Source organism: Narcine bancroftii, chromosome 2, assembly GCF_036971445.1.
Source record: "Narcine bancroftii isolate sNarBan1 chromosome 2, sNarBan1.hap1, whole genome shotgun sequence".
NCBI lineage: Eukaryota > Metazoa > Chordata > Chondrichthyes > Torpediniformes > Narcinidae > Narcine > Narcine bancroftii.
This window is the reverse complement of record NC_091470.1, coordinates 147,021,193-147,041,822: the sequence shown is the minus strand read 5'-3', so window position 1 is coordinate 147,041,822 and position 20,630 is coordinate 147,021,193. Positions and strand designations below refer to the sequence as shown.

The 20,630-nt window shown below is 37.9% G+C and overlaps 1 protein-coding gene across 3 annotated transcripts in view; it reads right to left on the bottom strand.

The window, feature by feature from the left end:
* pex14 (peroxisomal biogenesis factor 14) overlaps positions 1-20,630 on the bottom strand; it is a 213,854-nt gene that overhangs the window by 84,279 nt on the left and 108,945 nt on the right. For all 3 annotated transcript variants that reach the window (XM_069918487.1, XM_069918489.1, XM_069918488.1), the window contains one exon: positions 2,142-2,261. In XM_069918487.1, coding sequence (XP_069774588.1) covers positions 2,142-2,261 — 120 coding nt within the window. The remainder of the gene's footprint in view (positions 1-2,141; positions 2,262-20,630) is intronic.

The following is a 20,630-nucleotide window of genomic DNA, read 5'->3' as shown; positions in this document are numbered from 1 at the left end:
AAAATCTGCATGTTTTCTCTTCTTTCAACATATGTAATGTTAAACTTTTTCTTATTAAAATAAATGTTTAATAATAGTTTTGGTTAAACTCTTTCCAGAAGAAGCATTAACAAATGAGAAATAAAATATTCAATAAATAATATTTCTCTATAGCCTTTAAGTTCTTTTTAAATGTTTTTTTTTCACAAGCCAACAAGTCAAAAAAAAATAACAACTTGCTTCAATGACAAACAGGTTTGTCTTTTAAAATGATGAACATATAGTCTCCCTCCCACCTGTCTTGAAAGGTCCTGTTTTCTGTCTTTCATTTGGCCATTTTTCATAAGGGGTTTATTACATGTGAGTTGGGCGACAGGTCGCAGATGCTAATGAAAGTAAAGAGAGGAGGTGGGGGCGATTAGCGGGCTGACGGGCCGGCGCCAATGCATTTGCAAAGCATTCTGGGATTTGTAGTATTAGCTGTGCATGCGCTATACTGGGGCATCGGCCAGCGGGCCAGCTCTAATACATATTTGATATGATCTTGCAGGCCAAATATAATTATATCACGGGCCAAATTTGGCCCACGGGCCTGAGTTTGACATGTGTGTTGTAGAGCAAAGCAGGAAAGTAACAATAATTACATTGTGTGTGTGTGTGTGTGTGTGTGTGTGTGTGTGTGTGTGTGTGTGTGTGTGTGTGTGTGTGTGTGTGTGTGTGTGTGTGACTGAGAGAAACAGGTTCGATGGGTCCCCATGGGCAATTAATCTAAACATGAGCTGGTTGACCAGTGGTTTTGATTCATATGCATTGGGGAGTTGCAACAGGGGTAAAAGACACACACACACACACACACACACACACTCTCTCTCTCTCTCGCTGGATTAAACGACACACTCACAACAACTCACAGATAGAAAGCTATACAATCAAGTTACCACATACAATGCTTGCCACCCCTTGATATCTCTAGCAGGCACAGGTCTTATCTGATTTAAACTAGGGACAGTAATCTCTAGACACACAACACTTCTTCTCCCAATCCTTTGTCTACGCACACCTTACCCACGACTCTCCAGCATTGCCCACAGTTCCCAACTGTGAAGACCAGCCATCAGCTGGAGGATGCAGCTCTGGTATTGATGAGGAAATTAAAGGGGCCAATGACCTGTGGGCAATCTTTGACCTTGATTGGCAGGTGGAGTGACTTCCAACTAGGTTCCAGATGGAGAGGTCACATGCCCCTCCACAATAGACAATACAATCAGTTAGAAAAAAATAGACATGAATGAAATGGAAAGTGGAGAGCAGAGGAAGGACAGGGATAACTGGGAGAGCTGAACTATTTACCTGTCACATGAAGTCTTACACATCTCTTTTGCTTGTCTTTCTCTTATTGCTGGGGTGCCAGGCAACTTTTACAATAGGCAAAAGTTGAATTATACTGTTCACATTATTTTTTTGTATTATTACATGACAGTAAAAGGAATCTTGAATATTAAAGTTACACTGGTTAACTTTGAAAATCCAAAGCAAAAACAAAATCCAAAACCTGTTACCTATGACTTAGCTTAGTGTTCAGTTAAAATATAGTAAGTAGAAATCACCAGGTTAGACCTTCAAACTACTCACTGTGTGGGTTGTAGTTAACGTTAATGGGGTTCTTGATTTAAACAGCATTATTACAAATTGTTTTTGCATACTTGTGAGCTAAAAACTCAAATGTGTGTACAGCAATGCTCAGACTTGCCAAGTTAAAGGTAAATTGGCATGAACAACATTGAAGATTAAATCTTAGTAGAGATTCTAATGCACAAGTATACTTTAGCAGTGCATTTCCATAGTAAAACCACAGGTATCTGGCACATATGGGAATTGGTAGATGCCGGATAACTGAATTTTCCAGTTGGTTAAGACTACATGCTGCGTGACTGGTGAACTAATGGCTAGATACACCAATTTTAAACTTTCGTATTTTTTACCTAATTTATTTTCTTAATTTTTTTTTCCAGTTGCTTGAGGCTACCGGGGGTGTGGTTTCCGGATATCAAGAGTTTTACTGTTGTTCCAAATTCCTTTCTAGCAAAGTAATCACACTTTACATATCAAATTAATCGTTAACCTTCATAGCAGATCTGTACAATGTAGCTGAGAGTACGTACTGTATGGCACAGCAGCAAGGTACGAAGGCTGCACCAGGTGTGGCTGAATGGCAGGTGCCACTTCATCACTGACCGTGTTTGACTGCTGGAGCGCAATCTCGACTTCTTCATCAGTTAACCCTACAGAGAAAAATTCCAAGTTAACTTTGCATAAATTCACAATTTAAAAAAAAACACAAAAACTAGGAGGTCATGCATGCAATAAAGCAGTGGTTCTCAACTTTTTTTCTTTCCACTCATCTACCACTAAGTGATCCCTTTTCCATTAATGCTCTGTGATTAGTAAGGGAGTGCTTAAGATAGTAGGTGAGTGGGAAGGCAAGGTTGAGAATCACTACTCTAGACCCCATTGTTATTGAAATATTTTGTTGGTCATTGGCCCATTTCCTTTGGAGTTATAAAACCGTGCACATAGCAAGTCCATTAGGTATGATTAAAACAGTGGTTTTAACCTTTTTCTTTCCACCCATATATCACCTTAAGCAATCCCTTACTAATCACAGAACCTACGGCATAGGGAATAATTAAAGTGACATGTGAGTGGAAAGAAAAAGATTGAGAACCACTGTTATAAAGCCAACACAAATAACTGCCATCAAAAGGAAACTCCAGTGTATCCGTGGGCCAACGATGATAAATAAGATGGAATCATTATATTCTTTACCAGAGAGTTCAAATAGAGAATGAGAGGCTTCCAATGTTTTGAAAATCTAAGCTGTTTTGAATATTCAAAAGCTAAAACAAGTTTAATCATTAAACATTCATTCCTATATTTCAGCTAATTTGTTCTATGCTGCTACCAATCATTTTTAAATTAGCTGTAGCATTTCATTCCTTGAGATAAATAGAGACAAGCAGCAGGAAATCAAATGGGTACTAAAAGGGAAAGCTCACCATCCACTTTTCCTGATGCATATGAACAACAAGGCTCAAAGCAACAGATTCACCCAGCCCACATGAATAGGATATACCAGAAGGAGAAATTATAAAATCACCAAAACAAAAATGTGTGGGAGACAGGAGATTCCAGACGCTGGAATCTGAAGCTAAACACAGTCTACTGGAGGAACTCAGCGGGTCCATCAGCATCAGTAGGAGAAAAAGAATGGTCAAATATCTCGGGTTGAAACTCTTCAGCAATCCTCCAGCAGACCTTGTTTAGCTTCAAACAAAAGTATGCCTGCATGCGTGTGTGCATATACCAAAATCCTGAACTCCATCACATGCACTTTTATTTATAATTGAAATAAAAGGGTCAATGGGATGGCGGTGGGGGTGGAGCACAGTGGGATGGCAACCAATCAACCTGCAAGGACTAGTTACTACAATTTACTATAAGGCTGCCTGCCTCAGTGCTCAGTATCATTTTAAATTAAACCTGGCAGCTGAAGCTGCTGAATGAAGTTTACTTCTTTACCCACCCTCCACTATTGGCTACCAGCTGTATCCTTCCCCACACCTACCCATCCGCCATTTCCCCACCCCATCCCAGTCCAAACCCAGACTTTCCTTGTAACTACCAATCCAGCACCGTGCAATATTTGCCAGTTCGTACTAGAAGTCAGGTTAACAGAGAGGGATGGGTGACCTCAGTAAGCAAAGCATTCAAATAGGCATGGCACATTGCATTCCATGTATCTTATCTCCACCATCAATTTGCATAAATAAACTGAAAAATTAAAATGAATACATGATTCTTAGAATAAATCAAAATGTTCCCAAATCTTTTAACTGAAATAATAGCTACGAAAGAGTAATTAGAGAGGACTGCAATCTCATCAATGAGTACAGGAAATACAACAGCTGTGATAGGAATTTATATTATACAGAGGGCACTAAAAAAAAATCTTGGATTTATAAGGCATCTTTCATAGGCAATAAAGCAATTTTAAATTAGTGACTGTTGCAATGTAGAAAACATAGCCAATTAACAAATACAGGCTCCCACATGTAACAATCTGATCACATCCAGGACATATGTTTCAATAATGGCAACAAACATTGGCCAGGAAACTATAGTGCAAAAGGATTGTTTATGTTCATAGCCCAGTTAGTCTCAGATCATCCAAATGTTGGCTCTTCCAACCCTGCAGCTCTCCACCAGTGTTCCACGTAAAGCATCCGCCTCGATCGGTGGTTCTTAACCTTTTTTTTCCCCCCACTCACTTACCATTTTAAGTAATCCCTTACTGACCACAGAGTACCTATGAAATCTAAGGCACCGGTGGCACCTACACCGTAGGTGCTCTGTGGCCAGTAAGGGATTATATAAAGTGGTATGTGAGTGGCTAAAAGGTTGAGAACGACTGGCCGAGATTTATGTGTTTGTGTGCTATTTGAAATCACAGTAAAGACACACAGGGAGTCATACCTAATATTCTGTAATATGAAGAAGATGAACTCATCCCAATTGTTTTCAAAAATCCAACAGTTCTCAGAAGTGGGAGATGGTATCACTGTTTTATAAAGCATTAGGTTTATTTTACTTAATTTGCAGAGCAATGCTGTTTCTCCCTTCCCTCTCTCGGATCAAATTTCACCATATGAACTGTGATCTGTGTTCATCATCTCTACTGACGGAACAACAATTGCGGAATAAACGTTACAAATGCAAAGACTGATAAGTCAACCAATTACTGGGAAATAACTGCTTTCACATTAGAATATAACAATGCACTCTGGGATTTGAAAGAACATATAGAATTATAATTTATCCACATCTTACTTAACACAAAGTTAGGAAAATAAAAGTCCAATACAACAGTGTTGTATGACAGGAAGTAAACCCAAGGGAAACTGCACAGGAAAGTAAGAGATCAGAAAACAAGAAACAAGACAAGCTGAAAATCCCAAGTGGGAGTCTGAAATTTGCACCACAATATATTTTGCTGTAGAAATAAATGTCATTTTGTCAAAAATCTAAATGCTCAAATTCCAAACAGCTTTAACCTATTCACTTTAAATTACTACTTTATATTCATTAATATAGAACTGATAAGTTTATTAGCACAGGATAAAAATGTATCTATACAATTCTCATTATCTAATAACTGCCTATAAACATGTTCAACACTTACTTCCAAAAGAAGATTATTTTACATGTGCTTTATTAATTCTGCATTTTGTGCAAAATTCATACAATGGACAATAAAATTTAATTTGTACATCATTTATCTATTGCAGCAAAGATAAAAAGAACCAGCTCTTCCATAATAATCTTGCTAGTTTTAGATTCCAACAAATAGTTTTGGTCATATTAAAACAAGGTAACTGATGCCTGAATATTCGACTTTAACCTAAATTTTCCAAGTAGTGCAAATATTTCCAAACTTCTTTCAAACAAATTATAATTCCTGTCATGTTTCAGAGTATGGGAGAGGAGGGGGGAAAAATTTTAAATTTATGTTAATACTCTACATAAAACAAAAATCTGCCTTACAGATCACAATAAATAGTTGAGTTATTCAGTCCTTTATGCCTGCTCCACGTTGAATAACATCATGAGTGATCTTTTACCTCAGCATCTCTTTTCAGTACTTACATTATATTCCTCATTTCTCTTAATTTAATAAAAACCTATTAATCTCAATCTTGAACATATTCTGTGGTTGAGTCTGCACAATGCTTTCGGGTACAGAATTTCAAAATTTCACAACTCTCTCTCTTCCAGTCCCAAATGATCTACCTTTACTTCAAAACTGTGATCCATAGCAGATTCTGTCAAGTTAAGTATGTTTCAATAAATACATCTCTCTTTCAACCAAACACAAAGCATTGGCCCAAACTGCTTAATCTCTCACCAGAAATCACTGCGCTGTGCATTTTTATTAGCCCACTTCCATATTCCACTTCTCTTCCCTTATCAATTTCCCAAACTTTTCCCCCCAGAGAGGCTATTTCATTAAACATATTTAAGGTTCAGTTAGATAGATCTTTACATAAATTAAGGGATATGGGGGAAAAGGCAGGTGGGTGGAGTTGAGTCAATGATCAGATCAGCCATGATCTTATTGAACGGCGGAGAAGGCTCGGCGGGCCGGATGACCGACTCCTGCTCCTATTTCTTACGTTCTTTGTGTTCCTGAATAAACAAAGCAATGCAGAAGAATCCAAAATAAAAACAGAAATGCAGTAAAGCACTGAGCAGGTAGGGTCGAAAGAGAAAAATAATTGTTTTTTTTCCCAGATCAAAATGTAAAACCCCTGAAATAAAGACATTGGAAAACTGAAATAAAACAGAAAAGCTAGCAGGCCAGACAGCAACTGGAAGTGCAATTTCACCTGCCTTTTGCTTTCCATGGATGCTGGGTGACCTGCTGTGTTTCTCCAGCACTTTTGTATTCCGCACTAGGCCCCAGCATCAGCAGATTTCTTGTTTACCCTCAATTTAAAGTGGAATTTATTGCACACACGAAAGCTTGTCTGCCATTTGCAAGCTTAGTCAAATCTTTTGCACATTACCAAAGAGAAAGCTCTCCTTAGTTTCATGGGACTGGAAGAAACATGTTGTCTGTGAATCCAGGAGAATAAGCCTAGCCTGTATCATTTTTGCTCTGGCCACCCTGCTCCTTATGAATAACCTCACAATTGTCTCTCTTTTTGTTCTAATGGAAGCAACATCCTTGGAGCTCCAAACCCCTGTTCAAAGCCCACCGCCCAGTTGTTAATGCAGTCCAGGGATCTATTCATTTGTCTGTTCTCCATGCAAATCAATATGGAACACTTTAGAAATGTCCAAGGATGTTCAGTAGGGATAACATTTGATGCTGAATATCATGACCATTTTGAATTTAACCTTGAAGACCATATGAAGTTCAAGCAAAAAAAATTGAACTTGTACCAGAAACACTGCAATTGGTTACAGTGTGTACATCAGAATGTACATTCACAATAAAAACAAGTGGCCAAACACAGTTCAATGTGCCCAAAAAAGCAAAGCAGCATTGGCAGAAGTAGAACAGCAAAGAGCAGGCAGTGGGAACCAGAACAGCAACTCCAGGCCTGCCTCAGTGCTCAGGCCTTTCAGACAGGCAAGGGGCAGGCAGTGGGAACCAGAACAGCAACCCCAGGCCTGCCTCAGTGCTCGGGCCTTTCAGACAGGCAAGGGGCAGGCAGTGGGAACCAGAACAGCAACCCCAGGCCTGCCTCAGTGCTCGGGCCTTTCAGACAGGCAAGGGGCAGGCAGTGGGAACCAGAACAGCAACCCCAGGCCTGCCTCAGTGCTCGGGCCTTTCAGACAGGCAAGGGGCAGGCAATGGGAACCAGAACAGCAACCCCAGGCCTGCCTCAGTGCTCGGGCCTTTCAGACAGGCAAGGGGCAGGCAGTGGGAACCAGAACAGCAACCCCAGGCCTGCCTCAGTGCTCGGGCCTTTCAGACAGGCAAGGGGCAGGCAGTGGGAACCAGAACAGCAACCCCAGGCCTGCCTCAGTGCTCAGGCCTCCAGACATGCACAAATATATATTAGATTACCATGAAGTTTTCGGGGTTTTTTTTGTTTCAACCACGTCATTAACAACTGAGTGTTTTATTTCCCGGGCAACGCCGGGTATCCTGCTAGTTTAAAATAAAAGAAACCCGTTCATCCTCGCTTTTATCCGGGCTTGACAGAGTATTCATGATAGGAGGTCAAGGGCCTTCAAATAAGTGAGGTTGGTCAGTATATAGTATACCCATTAAGCACTTACATTAGGGTAGAAATAATGGGCATGAACTTCATCACTATCGAGCCAACAATGACTCTGCTCTTTGCTGTTCTTTATGGGATAAAATCTACATCCCATTGCTACCTATCATGTATCACCTATTATTTCTGAAAATATTTATAATGCACTACAAACACTTAACTCTCACAAATTCACTCAATAGGATCCATTAAAACTTCAATCTGAAGCACTAAGACACTGCACCACTCAGAAAATTGACTTTCTCATTTCACTTCACAATTCATTTAAACGGATATGACAAAACCCGCCTTTCAGGCAGTGTTAACCAGAAATGAATACTCTGTAATTTCCAGATTTATTGCCTCTAAAATGATGAAGTACTGAAGTAACTAATATTGTAAATTTGTTGGTGGTTTTTGTACTTTACTACTTCTGGGACAATTTAAGGAGCTATTTCTTGGTCTTACTCCTCAAACAAACTGAATTCTTTTTTAAAGAAAATGAGAACTAGTACCCATGTACCAAACTATCAGGGTTGTGGAGGAAGCACTGTAACGTTGAGACAATGATCCAGACATTGTTCTGAAAATGGAAGGAGGCTCGCTTGATGATGGGTTGAACTGTGGTTGAAGCAGTGCTCAGAATTGTGACCCTCCCAAAGATAAGCAGAACTGTCAAGACAGTTCATAGTACAGTAGAACCTTATCCTGGCAGTGACAGTTGAAGCATAGCCTCATTTAAAATATTACACATTTGTCCCCAATATCCAAATATTACATCTTCCAAGAATCAGGATCTGTTTTTGGGTTACATTCTAATACAAACCTAAATCATTCAATCTGAAATACCTTTCTCTTTGCTGCTCTATTTCCCTCAAACAAACTATTAGATCTAGAGACACTTGATGGTGTTGTAAATGTTTCAAGAATTGATTCCAGCTTCTGGATGAAAGGTGAGGTTTAGTTAGAAAAGTTTTGCCAGCTTATCATCATTCTTGGTTGGATAATTGTGAGAATTGAGTCTACATATAGATTTTTGCTACACTCTTGAACTAAGCCTCATAACTTCATGTTCAGCTAAGCTGTAAGCTAAATCATTCTCACAAAGAATGAAATGGTTGAAAGAGAAAATATAGTTTGTCATATTTATAAAAAGAGCAGCCTTTACATTGGAATGGAAGAAAATCTCGTCCTACATAGCCAGTGACATCATCAAAGTGAGGTACTGCACTTGAAAAGACTGATAGCCAGAGAACCTGATCTTTCAATGGAGAGGCTAAAGAAATAGGGTCTGTATTCTTTAAGCTTGGAAGGACGAGAGGCGATCTCATTGAAACATGCAAGATCCAAAGGGAGCATGAGATGGTAGATGCCAAAGCATTTTTACTGGTGGGAGAGATAGGAGACTCAAACAAGGGATCACAGTTTGAAGATAAGGGACGGTCATTTAATACTGAGGTTTGCAGAAATTTCTTCCCAAAGAAGGTTGATGAATTTGTGGAATTCTTTTTGCCTCAGAGAGCTATGGGGGCTAGCTCCTTAGAGATCTTTAAAGTGGAAGTAAAACCATTGTGAAAGGTTGGCAATTGGGGGCTATGGTGTGGGGTGGAACAGCATGGCCTAATGAAATACTGGGGCAGGCTTGATGGGCCATGTGGTCTATCCCTGCCCATAGTTTCTGGTGTTCTTGAACTGCATGATTTAAAGCATTATTTAAAACATGTGAACAACAAGTAGATTCCTGCAATATTTTTTAAATGGTAATTAGTGAAAATATATATGGCAATAAAAAAAGCAAAGATTTCCTCAAATTAAGTGTTCAACAAAGCCACCCAGCTTCCAGAAGCTTTTCCATTTGCAAACTTAAATACCTCTTCTTTGGGCAACAAATTGAACAATGAAGCATATGCAACATTTTTAACATTTTAAGATGTGCAATGCACATTTTTCTCAGCAAACCTTCACAGGCTTGAAGAATCCCAAGTTGGCAACTACCACTTGGCATATTATAGAGCCTTTAAGGAGCTACCAATCACCAAAAATTTCAGGAGAAAAATATTTTTCATATTATTTTCAAATGTCTAACTGTCAGATTGGTTCTGGTAACGTTTTAATCCTTGGCATTGTGCACCTTCACCAACAAGTAGATGTAAAAAAAAAAATCAACAATTGGAAACTCTCCTCACTGCCTCGAATATCTTCCCTAGTAAAATACACACAATCTAATCAGTTAGTTAAAGCACTTGCTTAAATACAGTTTAATACCCATGGGGTTGCTTGATGAGCACAACATCAAATCCAAATGCAGTTCATCCTGTCGCTTAGCCAACAGCAGAGCCACTTGCTGCAAGTCAAGAACAAAAGATCAGGTTCTCCCCAAATGAGGAAAAATCTATTCCACAAGGCATTCTGCACAACAGTCTAACTAAAGACCGATGTAAAAATTACACACAAGGTTATCTAAGTGAAAGTGCCCATTAGCTAGGATTTAAAGAGCATGACAATAGTCCTCTAACCACTTCAACAGATTCCTTCAACAGAATAATTTAGTAGCTCACAGCCAGTAATGTACAATATAGAATTAAGCTCTGGTGAGAAACTGCTAGGAGTCTGCATGATATTTAAAGAGCTCTGATTAGAATGAACTAATCAAAAAACCAAATCAAGAACACCCCATCACTCAATTTACATTATATTTTATTGCAATTTCTGAGTTCAGGTAGCTATTAACTGCTATTCGTCTCATTTCCTATATGTGGGATCTAACTGTGCACAAAATGGATGCCCGCATAGCAGAGTGCCAAAAATTAATGTAAGTAAAATATTTTGAGGATGTGATCACTCCATGGCAAAAAACATTGTGTTTGCTGCTTCACTAGTTTCACCTTACATTAAAGATTTCTTCACATCATTTCCCACAAGACTAGAACAATCTGACAAAAAAAGTTATGTAAAAATAGGCAGGGGCATTTTAACAGTTAAATAATCCATTGACTGTTGTTAGGAAGCTCTGTAATGATTATAACCAACCCCACCTTAGAAGGTCTTGAAAATAAATATCTCAAAGATATTGATTTTTTTTCATGCTGGTTGTTACAGTTCAAAGAACAGCTTGCAAGGCACAGAATGATACTACTTCTGAATTGAAAACTGTACGACTTAACCCTGCAAGTGAAAACATTGTGAAGAAAGCTGAACAAAATTAATACTACATTTGTTCAAAAAAATATACTGTATATGACAAAACACTTTGATCTACTTTATCAACATGAAATAGTTATAAACATCAAAACAAATTCAAATGTCAGGGAGGTCAGTCTGAGAAGTGATGAGAATAAATTGGACTCTCCTTCAAGGGCAAGATATAAAAAGATAATTTTACCAAAGTATTAAATCTAACCAATACAGTCTAACAAAATGGATGCCATCTCTTTAATATAAACGCAATTCTAGAGTTCATTATCCTGCATTATTTTAGCTTCTGATACGTTAAAGGCTTTGTTTATGGTAGCCTGAATCACCAAACGCAACATCAAGGAGTTCTGTGACCTTGATCTTCTCACCGGGGCATGAAATTACAGTTGTGACACCTTAGTATTACTGTCATAAATACTGCAAACTGCATACCTAACTGCTATATATACACACTTTCTATTGTCTTCAAACATAAACCTGACCAGTATTTATTTAAAAGGGGGAAAATTGTGAAACATAGAATTTATTGCCCTATTTTCTTACCTATTTCATTCCCTCAAAAGTTTTTTTTTTAAATTAGCAATGTGGTATTATACATATCCTATTAACTCCATCCAATCCAGCATCATCGTAAATATTATATGTATCTGATTTGTGTAATACTCAAGACCATATCGCTTACCATACTTAGTTTAAACGGATTTAGGAAGAAATGTACAAAACAGTACTTAACAAATTATTTTTCTTGAAATTAATATTTGACAAGAATGGAGAACGAGAAGATTACTGGGGTCTTGACATATTTTTTTTACATCCTCTTCAGGCACAGACAAGTTCCCAGATGATGAGAGCACAGACAATGTTGTCCCTTCTTCAAAGGGCAATAAGGATAATCTAGTAAATTAGAGCCCAGTAAATCTTACACGATTCACAGAGAAATTATTGGAGCGGATTCTTGGGGATTTTCCGTATTGGAAAAGCGTGATCTTATGAGGGATAGCCTGGATGGCTTTGTGTAGTGTAGATCATGTCATACAAACTTAATTGAGCTATTTTTTTCCAGGATATGACAAAGATATGGTGGATGTTGACTATGTAGACATTTGACAAAAGTCCCTCATGGGAAGTTGATTTAGAAGATTAAGACCCTTGGGAACCCTGATGACTTTGTAGATTGAATTCAAAATTGTCTTGAGGGAAATATGATAGGCTGCAGACACTGTGATTGTAGTAAAAACACCAAAATTCTGGAAGATGTCAGTTGGTCTATTCAGCATCAAAAGGAAATGTACATTGCTGATGTTTCGGAACTGATCAGAAAAAGCAAATCAGAAATCAAAAAAAAGCAAAACAGGATATATCAGAAAGTCTCAGAATTCAAACAATGGGGGAGGAATCCAGACCAAAAAAGGGTGTTAATTGGTTATGATAAGGAACTAGGTAGAATTTATCATGTCTGTGTGAAAAGGAGACAGGGAATGGAGAGGCAAGGGGGTGGGGGGTTAACAAAAGCTAGAGAAGTCGATATTAATGTCATCCAGTTGGAGGGTGCCCAGTCAGAAGATGAGGCACTGTTCCTCCCATTTATGGGTGGTCTCAGTCTGGCAGTCCATGAGACCATGACAGACACAAGGAAAAGAATAAAATGGAGAACAAGGGAATTGGCTTGGTCGTTGAAAACAGAGGATTATCATGGAGGAGTGCATCACTGCCTGGATCTGTGACCAGTGGTGGTCTGCAGGGATCAGTGCTAACATCTCTGATATCTAAATAACGTGAATGAAAGTATAGATGGATTGATGAACATTTGGAGAAACACAAAAAGTGGTGGGCATGGGCAGAAACATGGCAGATGAAGGTTAATCCAGACAAGTATGAACAGTTGCTATTTGGGAGGTCAAATGCAAGGGGACAGTTTATAGGAAGAACAACTTTGGAGCACATAACTACAGAGGGATCTTATGGTACAATTCCATCTCTCTGAAAGTGGCCACACAGGTGGGTAGGCTGGTTAAAAAAAACCGCAGAGCAAGATTCACAATCTTTAAAAGGAATGAGGACTGCATGGATAGCATAACAATTAGAGCAAAGCTGTTACAGCATTAGTGACCTGGCTTCAAACCCAGCAATGTCTGTAAGGAGTTTGTACGTTCTCCCTGTGACCCAGTCTCCTCCCACCCTCTAGAAACGTGCAGGGTTGATAGATTAATTGGTGTATTTGAGCATCATGGGCTCATAGGCTGGAAAGGCCTGTTGCCGTGCTGTATCTCTAAAATAAAATGCTGATAAATAATTAAAAGAGCATATTGATTGGGAATATTTCAGGGGTAAAAGAGAAGAGTGGTGGCATTATGTGAACAGCTCCTTAAATAATGAACCAAGGCCCAATGGGTACTTTATTGAAAAAAAAATTCATTCTATACAGTATTTCAACTCCAACGGTACGTAAACATTGAGCACGAATGTGCACATTTATGCACAGACTCAAATGATATTGCCGAGCAAATTAAGGGCTTGATCTTACTCTTTTAGTAATTGCACTTGTTTTCCTGCAATATATTTATGAAAGATAAAATTCAATCATAAACTAAAACTTTCCATTATTTTCATTCACATTGCGAATAATTAATTCTGACCACAAAGTCAGCTGTTAATTCTAACAACAAGGTTATTAATGCTTGTTCAATACAATTATACACTATTTGCTTCCATTTTTACTTCCAATTATTTAAGGTTTTATTAAAGTACACCTTCACAAATGCATTTAACAATCAAGCTGAAGAATTATTTAATTCCAACTAACCTGGAATCCAGCATAGCCTTTTACAGAACTTGCCCAGTAAAAATAAAAGTTGCCTTCAAAAAGAACTAAAAGATATAATACTTTCTCTAAGAACCTTGATAAACATTAGAACTCACCCAGAATTCATTAAAGCATTCCAGCTTTCCACCCCTTCACAAATATTGCAAAAATCTTTTTGTCTAAAGTCCAAAAATATAACTGCATATTCAGCATTTTCTCATGTTAAGGATGATTGGTATACAGCAGAAAAATCACATTTTAAACTGTTTCCTTAATCGATATTTATTTACACAAACAGAATAATTTCGTTGACAGAAACTGCTTTTGTTTTAGACCACATTTCAAAATATATCTTCTGATAGCAATCTAAATGTGCCTAACCATGTGATAAATTAAGCTTGCTACTTCCTCCTTATGAAACTATTTTTTCTTCTGACGGATATTATTATCCAATCTCCAACTTCTACCTCCTTAACCCAACAGTTGTTTTTTTAAAATATTATAATTACAACTTTAAAATAAGATGTTTTGAATGGGGAAGAAAATTTTCATCTGCATCCTGCATCCTGCAAGGGAGACACCTGAATGTTAAGAAGTAAATTATTTGGTTAGATATTAACATTTCAAGCATATTGTATATATATTCCGGGTCTGTGCAGGACATCATATCACTTTACATATTCAAGCATCAATTGTACACGGGGCCAAAGTGCAAGGAGAAACTAAAATTCAATAGAATAGAAAAACAAAGATCAGACCCTGATCCTGCAAGTGATAGAACATCGAACAGTACAGAAATCACTGTGTCAAACGTGATGCCCAAATTAAATTAAAACTCAGCTGCTTGCACATATCATATCCCTTGATTCCATGCACATTGATAACAACCTACTTTTTTTCCTTTAAAACAATTTTCTTTGAAAAAATGAACAATATATGGAAGACGATTCACGTAGAAAGGAAAAAAACAAATTACCAACTACAAAAATTATTATTGATGCAAAATCAGCTAATCTCTTTTACAAGAGATAACCTTTCCTTTAGAGAATGGGAGAGAAAAGGAATCAAAAGAACAGAAAATTGCTTTTTGGGAAATAATTTATTAACATTTGAACAAATTGAAGTACAAATATGGAATAACTCACGGTACAATGTTTGCATATCATCAACTGAAAGCTTATTTAAAGGATAAATTGGGAAACAGACTGAGATTACCAGAAGGAAGCAGCTTTGAATATGTGATTACAGAAACAACGATAATAAAAAGATTTATAACGGACATGTACATCAAGCTGCAAGATAAGGAAAATTATGAAATAAGCTACAAACCCAAATAAAAGTGGGGAAAAAGATTAAACAAAGATAAAAAATGAAACATGGGCAAAGTTATGTTCTGGAACTATGAAGAATATAATAAACACAAGGTTACGCATGATACAGTATAATTGGTTACACAGGTTATATATCATGCCTCAAAAGTTAAAAAAGTGGGATCCAGATAGATGTTTTCACTGTAAGAAGGAAATGGGAACAACAGTACATGCAATTTGGGCATGCGAGAAAGTGAAAAAGTTTTGGGAAGATCTAAATCAGGTATTAAATAAAATCACAAAAAATAACATACCAAAAAATCCAGAGATCTTTCTTCGAAGTAATATAAGAAGTAAAGAATTAGGCCTCAAACTGGATGAAATGCAAAAAAGATTTATTATGATAGCCTTAGCTGTAGCAAAAAAATGTATAATGTCAACTTGGAAATCAGAAGAGAGCCTGAGAATACAACAATGGTACATGGAAATGAATAAATGTATTCCATTCGAAAAAATAACAATTTAAAAAATAAAGTCACATTATTTGAACAAATTTGGGAAGCATACATGGAACATAACAGAGAGGTCTTGCCTCAGACCTTCACTCCCTAAAATGATAAGAAGACAAACCGATTTGATCCAGTGTGTAAAAGTAGATCACATATTTTTCTTGTTTATTTTTCATTGTGTGATGACATTGATAAATGGTTTTATTGTTTTGTATATGTTGAACGTTTAAGGGGTTTGAAGGGGGGAAGGAAGGTGGGAGGGACAAAAGGGGAGAAAATGCCACTGTGTATATTTAAGAGGGAAATGTTTGTATGTATTTTGATTGATATGGTTCACAGTGTGAAAAATTTAAAAAAAGAAAAAATGAACACAAGTGTATAAAATAAGAAAAAAAAATGAACTCTTAGACATTGGTTGCATTTATACCCTTTCAACCAAATGGGGAAACCCATTCCAAAAGGTTTGAACAGTCAACCAAAATGCTACACTAGTCAAGATTCAAGGTATTATCGGAGAACTAAAACAGTGTCACATGATATGAAATTTCTTTTTGCCTGCTGAAAGGCAGATAGATTCGCCACCAGCAGGAATTGCCCAAGCGCCTCTTAACAGTCAGAGAGAGAGAGAGAGAAGAGAGAGAGAGAGAGAGAGAGAGAGAGAGAGAGAGAGAGAGAGAGAGAGAGAGAGAGAGAGGCAAAAGAGAGTAACCCACCCCCCCACCGAGTGTCCGTCGATTCACCTCCGGAACCCCTGCAGCCTCAAGAGTCCAGTCCAAATCATTGGGCAACCAGAGCTCCAGATCTGAACCTCCAACATGGTCAAGAACTCTCCAGCACCCTCGGCAACTCCTGGCATCCTGGTTCCAATACGTGGTACCCCTCCAACCAGTTTGAGCCAGTCCCCAGCAGTCTGCAGCCTGTCTGAGTCTCTCGACAGCAGTCTCCAACAGTCCACAGCTTCCTCGCCTCAAGTCGCCAGCGGCCTGCTGGATGCACTGGTCTCTCGGAAGCAGAGCCCCCTCACTGGTTCGCTTCCTTGGTCCCCATCCTCCACTTTTCCCTCTCAGGCCTAGCATGATTTTCCCATCCTCTGGTGCCCTGCTCCGGTCCGCTTCCCCAGAATCTGCAGCCCCTCTTGGCTGCTGCTGATCAAGAGGGGCTGCCAGCTTGGGCGCAGACCCACAGTCACGGAATTTCAACTAAAGCCACCATCAACTCCCTCAATGGGCTGTTCAAAAGCCCATGCGGAGCTGACTGGACAGCTGGATTCCGCAGGAACGCTGCATCTCCGCTCCCTCGCTCTTCGTGGGTGTGAAACAGCGGCAGCGCTGCCATCTTCATAGGCAATGCATAGGCAGTCTGGTGTCACATATAGGTCAGAGTGAAACTCAGACGCTGTGATTGGAGGAGAATGACTCAGTTCCTCCAGCATTTCTGTGTGTTTTCACAGCAAGGCCAGTCTGGGCAAGGATGACAGATATCCTCTCAGCATTATGGAGTGATTTTTTTAAATAAAAATTCTGTGATGCAGTGTGAAAGAGTAACTGAAGTCATCATTAAGAAGAACGTCTAAAAGAAACAAATTTTATGCTCAAAGAACATTTCAGGATATTATGTTATTTCCAGCCAATGAACCGATTTTTATGTGATCACTTATTTGGTAAACAAATACTGCAGCCAATTTGCCACAACAATGTGTAATAAATAGCAAAGTGCATGGCCAGTTTATCTTTTTTTGGAAAATGCCATCTATCAATATTGCACTGAAATTTCATCCCAAACTGTATGCTCATATTTGGTGAACTTTGAATCATGAGAATAAGAATGGTAGTGTGAAACAGGGAGGTAATACATAGGAGATTGGAGATGAGGAGCCAAGGGTTGTGGGACAGAAAGGTAGACAGAAAAGTGGAGAGTAGAGCAGGGCAATGTCATGGATCAACCCTGTAATGCCCAAAAGGTTATATCCCACTTAAATTTCTGAAGTACCATGCATAAAGTTTTCAGGCATGAACTAATCAGAAAATAAATTCTGCACGATTTCATCCTTGATTGCTTATGTCAACAAAAGGAGAGAACAAGAAGCTTTTGGCCCTGAAGTCTGAGATTGTGTAATGTTTACTCCGCCTTCCTAATTTATTTAATTGGAAATGTGAATTTAAAATATCTTTTATGCAAAGACCAAATATTTTGCAATTTTGTTTCTATTATATACATCTACTGATGATTTAGAAAACAAACTGTGAACACAGCTTAATTGGTGACCACAAACTGAATGACAAACTCAACACAGTGCACTGCTGGTCAGCATCAGTGGAGATAGTGACATCATATTGAACCACTTTATACAGTTCATAATCATTTCTACCAGGGAAAAAGTTGAACCTTGATTCTTCAACATGCAATTTTCAGAACTGCGCTTTTAATTTTTTTTTTACAAGGTCATCTTTACTTTGATTTACTGGTTTGAGAAGCAACTAAACCCATCAAGAGACTGACTACGCATCATATTGTTTATTTAAATTGAGATTTCAGATAGCATAAAAAAGGCAGACATTTGCTTTGCAGTTCTGATTTGGGCTCTCCATATTTGTAACAAGATGACACCAGTATTTTCAATGTTCAATAGCTACATATTGGGAATGTCTTCAGTGTTTTGAAAATTAACAAGAGCAGTATTCACCTTAAAGCCAAAAGCTGTCAGCATTGATTTAATGTTTTGTGAAAGTAAATTTGATGTGAATTAGAAAAGTCTAGCCCTGATGTGCAGTTACTCACATTAGTATGGGAAGGACACAAATGTCATTCACTGGATTTTATAAAAAGACAGCACGAAAATGCTATATTTAAGGAAAAATACAACACGTAAACAATTTCAAAACACAGTTTGAACTGCGTTCAATTGTTTTATCCCGTGACCTTATTCTTAACCTGTAGAATGAAATTATAATAACCCTGTGAGACACAGCCATTTCAGCATTAAACCCCCAAAGAAACTATTTTTTTCACATTTTCCTAAAAAGGTTGATTTCTTTTTAAAAAAAGGTTCTGCACCTTTCTACAAGGAATTCAGAAAAATTAGACAAATGTTGGACTGAAAAGAATCTTTAGTACTCCAAAGAATAAGCTGGAGACTCAGTATAAAGTAGTGGCTCTCGACCTTTTTTCCGAACTCACATATCACCTTAAGTAATCCCTTACTAACCACAGAGCACATATGGCATAGGTGCTCTATGGTTAGTAAGGGATTACTTAAGTTGGTATGTGAGCGGAGGGAAAAAAAGGTTGTGAAGCACTGGTGTAAAGCCACTACTATACTCCATTAATGTCAAATCTCCACTGATTTGTGGAGCTTGAATTTGACTTTTTTCCCCAAACAACCACATACAAGATCATAGGAATTATGTGTGGGTGTTAAAAAAGACCATAAAGTCCATCTAATTCAAGGAGATGCATGATGCAATAGCAGAGCGATGACTAATCATATAATCTTATCGAATGTCTAAAGCAGACCCAAGCATAATGTGGCCAAAAGTAGATCCAAGGTCAGCTTTTCCTGCCAATGTGCTGCATTTAACCACGTTGTCTCACATTACTCAAACTACATTCCAAAATGTGATTTTCTGAAAATTACTGATTGAATTGCTAGGTACCTCTTCATCCATGAATTCAAGGTGGTTCATGCACTTATTATGCATAGATCAGCTCAAAATACAAGACTGTACTGCTTTTCCCATACTACTTCCTTGCTGCCTTCTTACAGTCTCTGTTTCTTTCTTCCCATTGTTGGTAGCCACCCTTCAACCACTTAATCTTAAACTGCAGAAATGTTTCCCAATCAACATCTTGCAGCCTGCTGACACCCCTTGAAACCTCAATATCTCCGTCTTTAGCTCAGTTAATTTTGGTCTGCTGCCACGATAGGAAACATTAAGAATGCACTAAAAGAGCCCCTTATTTGTGGGAGCAGTTATTATTGATTATCGTTGAAGGGTATGCCCCAGGAAAAAGTACAGTAAAGCCACTGGTATCCAGCACCTCCGGATAGGTGACTTTTCTGGTTGCTTGAGACTATATGTGCGTGAATGGAGAACTAATGGCAAGGTGTGCTGATTTTAAACTTTTGTGTTTTTTACCCATTTATTTTCTGCAATTTTTTTTTCCGGTTGCTTGAATTCCAGATAACAGGAGTTGTGCTGTTAATCATTTCTTCTGAGAGATCAGTAGACGACCAGCTGGTTTTGTTACAAAGCAAAGTTGATTGAACAAAATCCAAGAACTACTTCATTATAAAAGTTCAACTATGATCAGTGCAGCACAATTTTTTTCCATAGCAAATGATGCAAAACAAGATCCTAATTTGATACAACTTTTAGTTATTTATCTTTATAGAGATCTAAAACAGAAAAATGTCAATATTATCGTTACATCATTTTGTGCTTCAAGCACAAAAGTATTACTATTTTTTCCTCAACACTGACCTATTGGTGATGAGAGCCTAAGATATCTTGCAAAAGGATTAATATTATTGCAGCCAATTAAAGCAACAAAAAAATTGTATTAGAGCAATATCTTTCTACTCCCATTCAATAATTGGTCTTCCAGTTACGAGAATGTGTGGCTGAACCGTCCAGCCAAAAAACTCCATGGTTCAATTACCATCTAAAATGAGTTAATCCAACTCAAGAATTCTAAGTATTGTTCCTTGACTGGGTACAATTCTCAAGTCTGGATTTTTTTTTTCCAGTTTGAATGGAAAACGACCATCATCCACATTTCCAAAAGTACACCAATTATCACTGATTCTCATTAACCCAATGTGTAATTTGTTTCCAACACGTAGTCCATACTTTTCGTTATTTTTTTTTTAAAAAGCTACCTCATTTTGTAAGGTAGAAAAACTGACATTGGTACATGACCGGGCTACTTCTGCATATTTCTTGACAATAAGAAAAATTTAAGACTGTAAAGAAAGGAAAATAACTCAACATTTATTCCAACAATGATA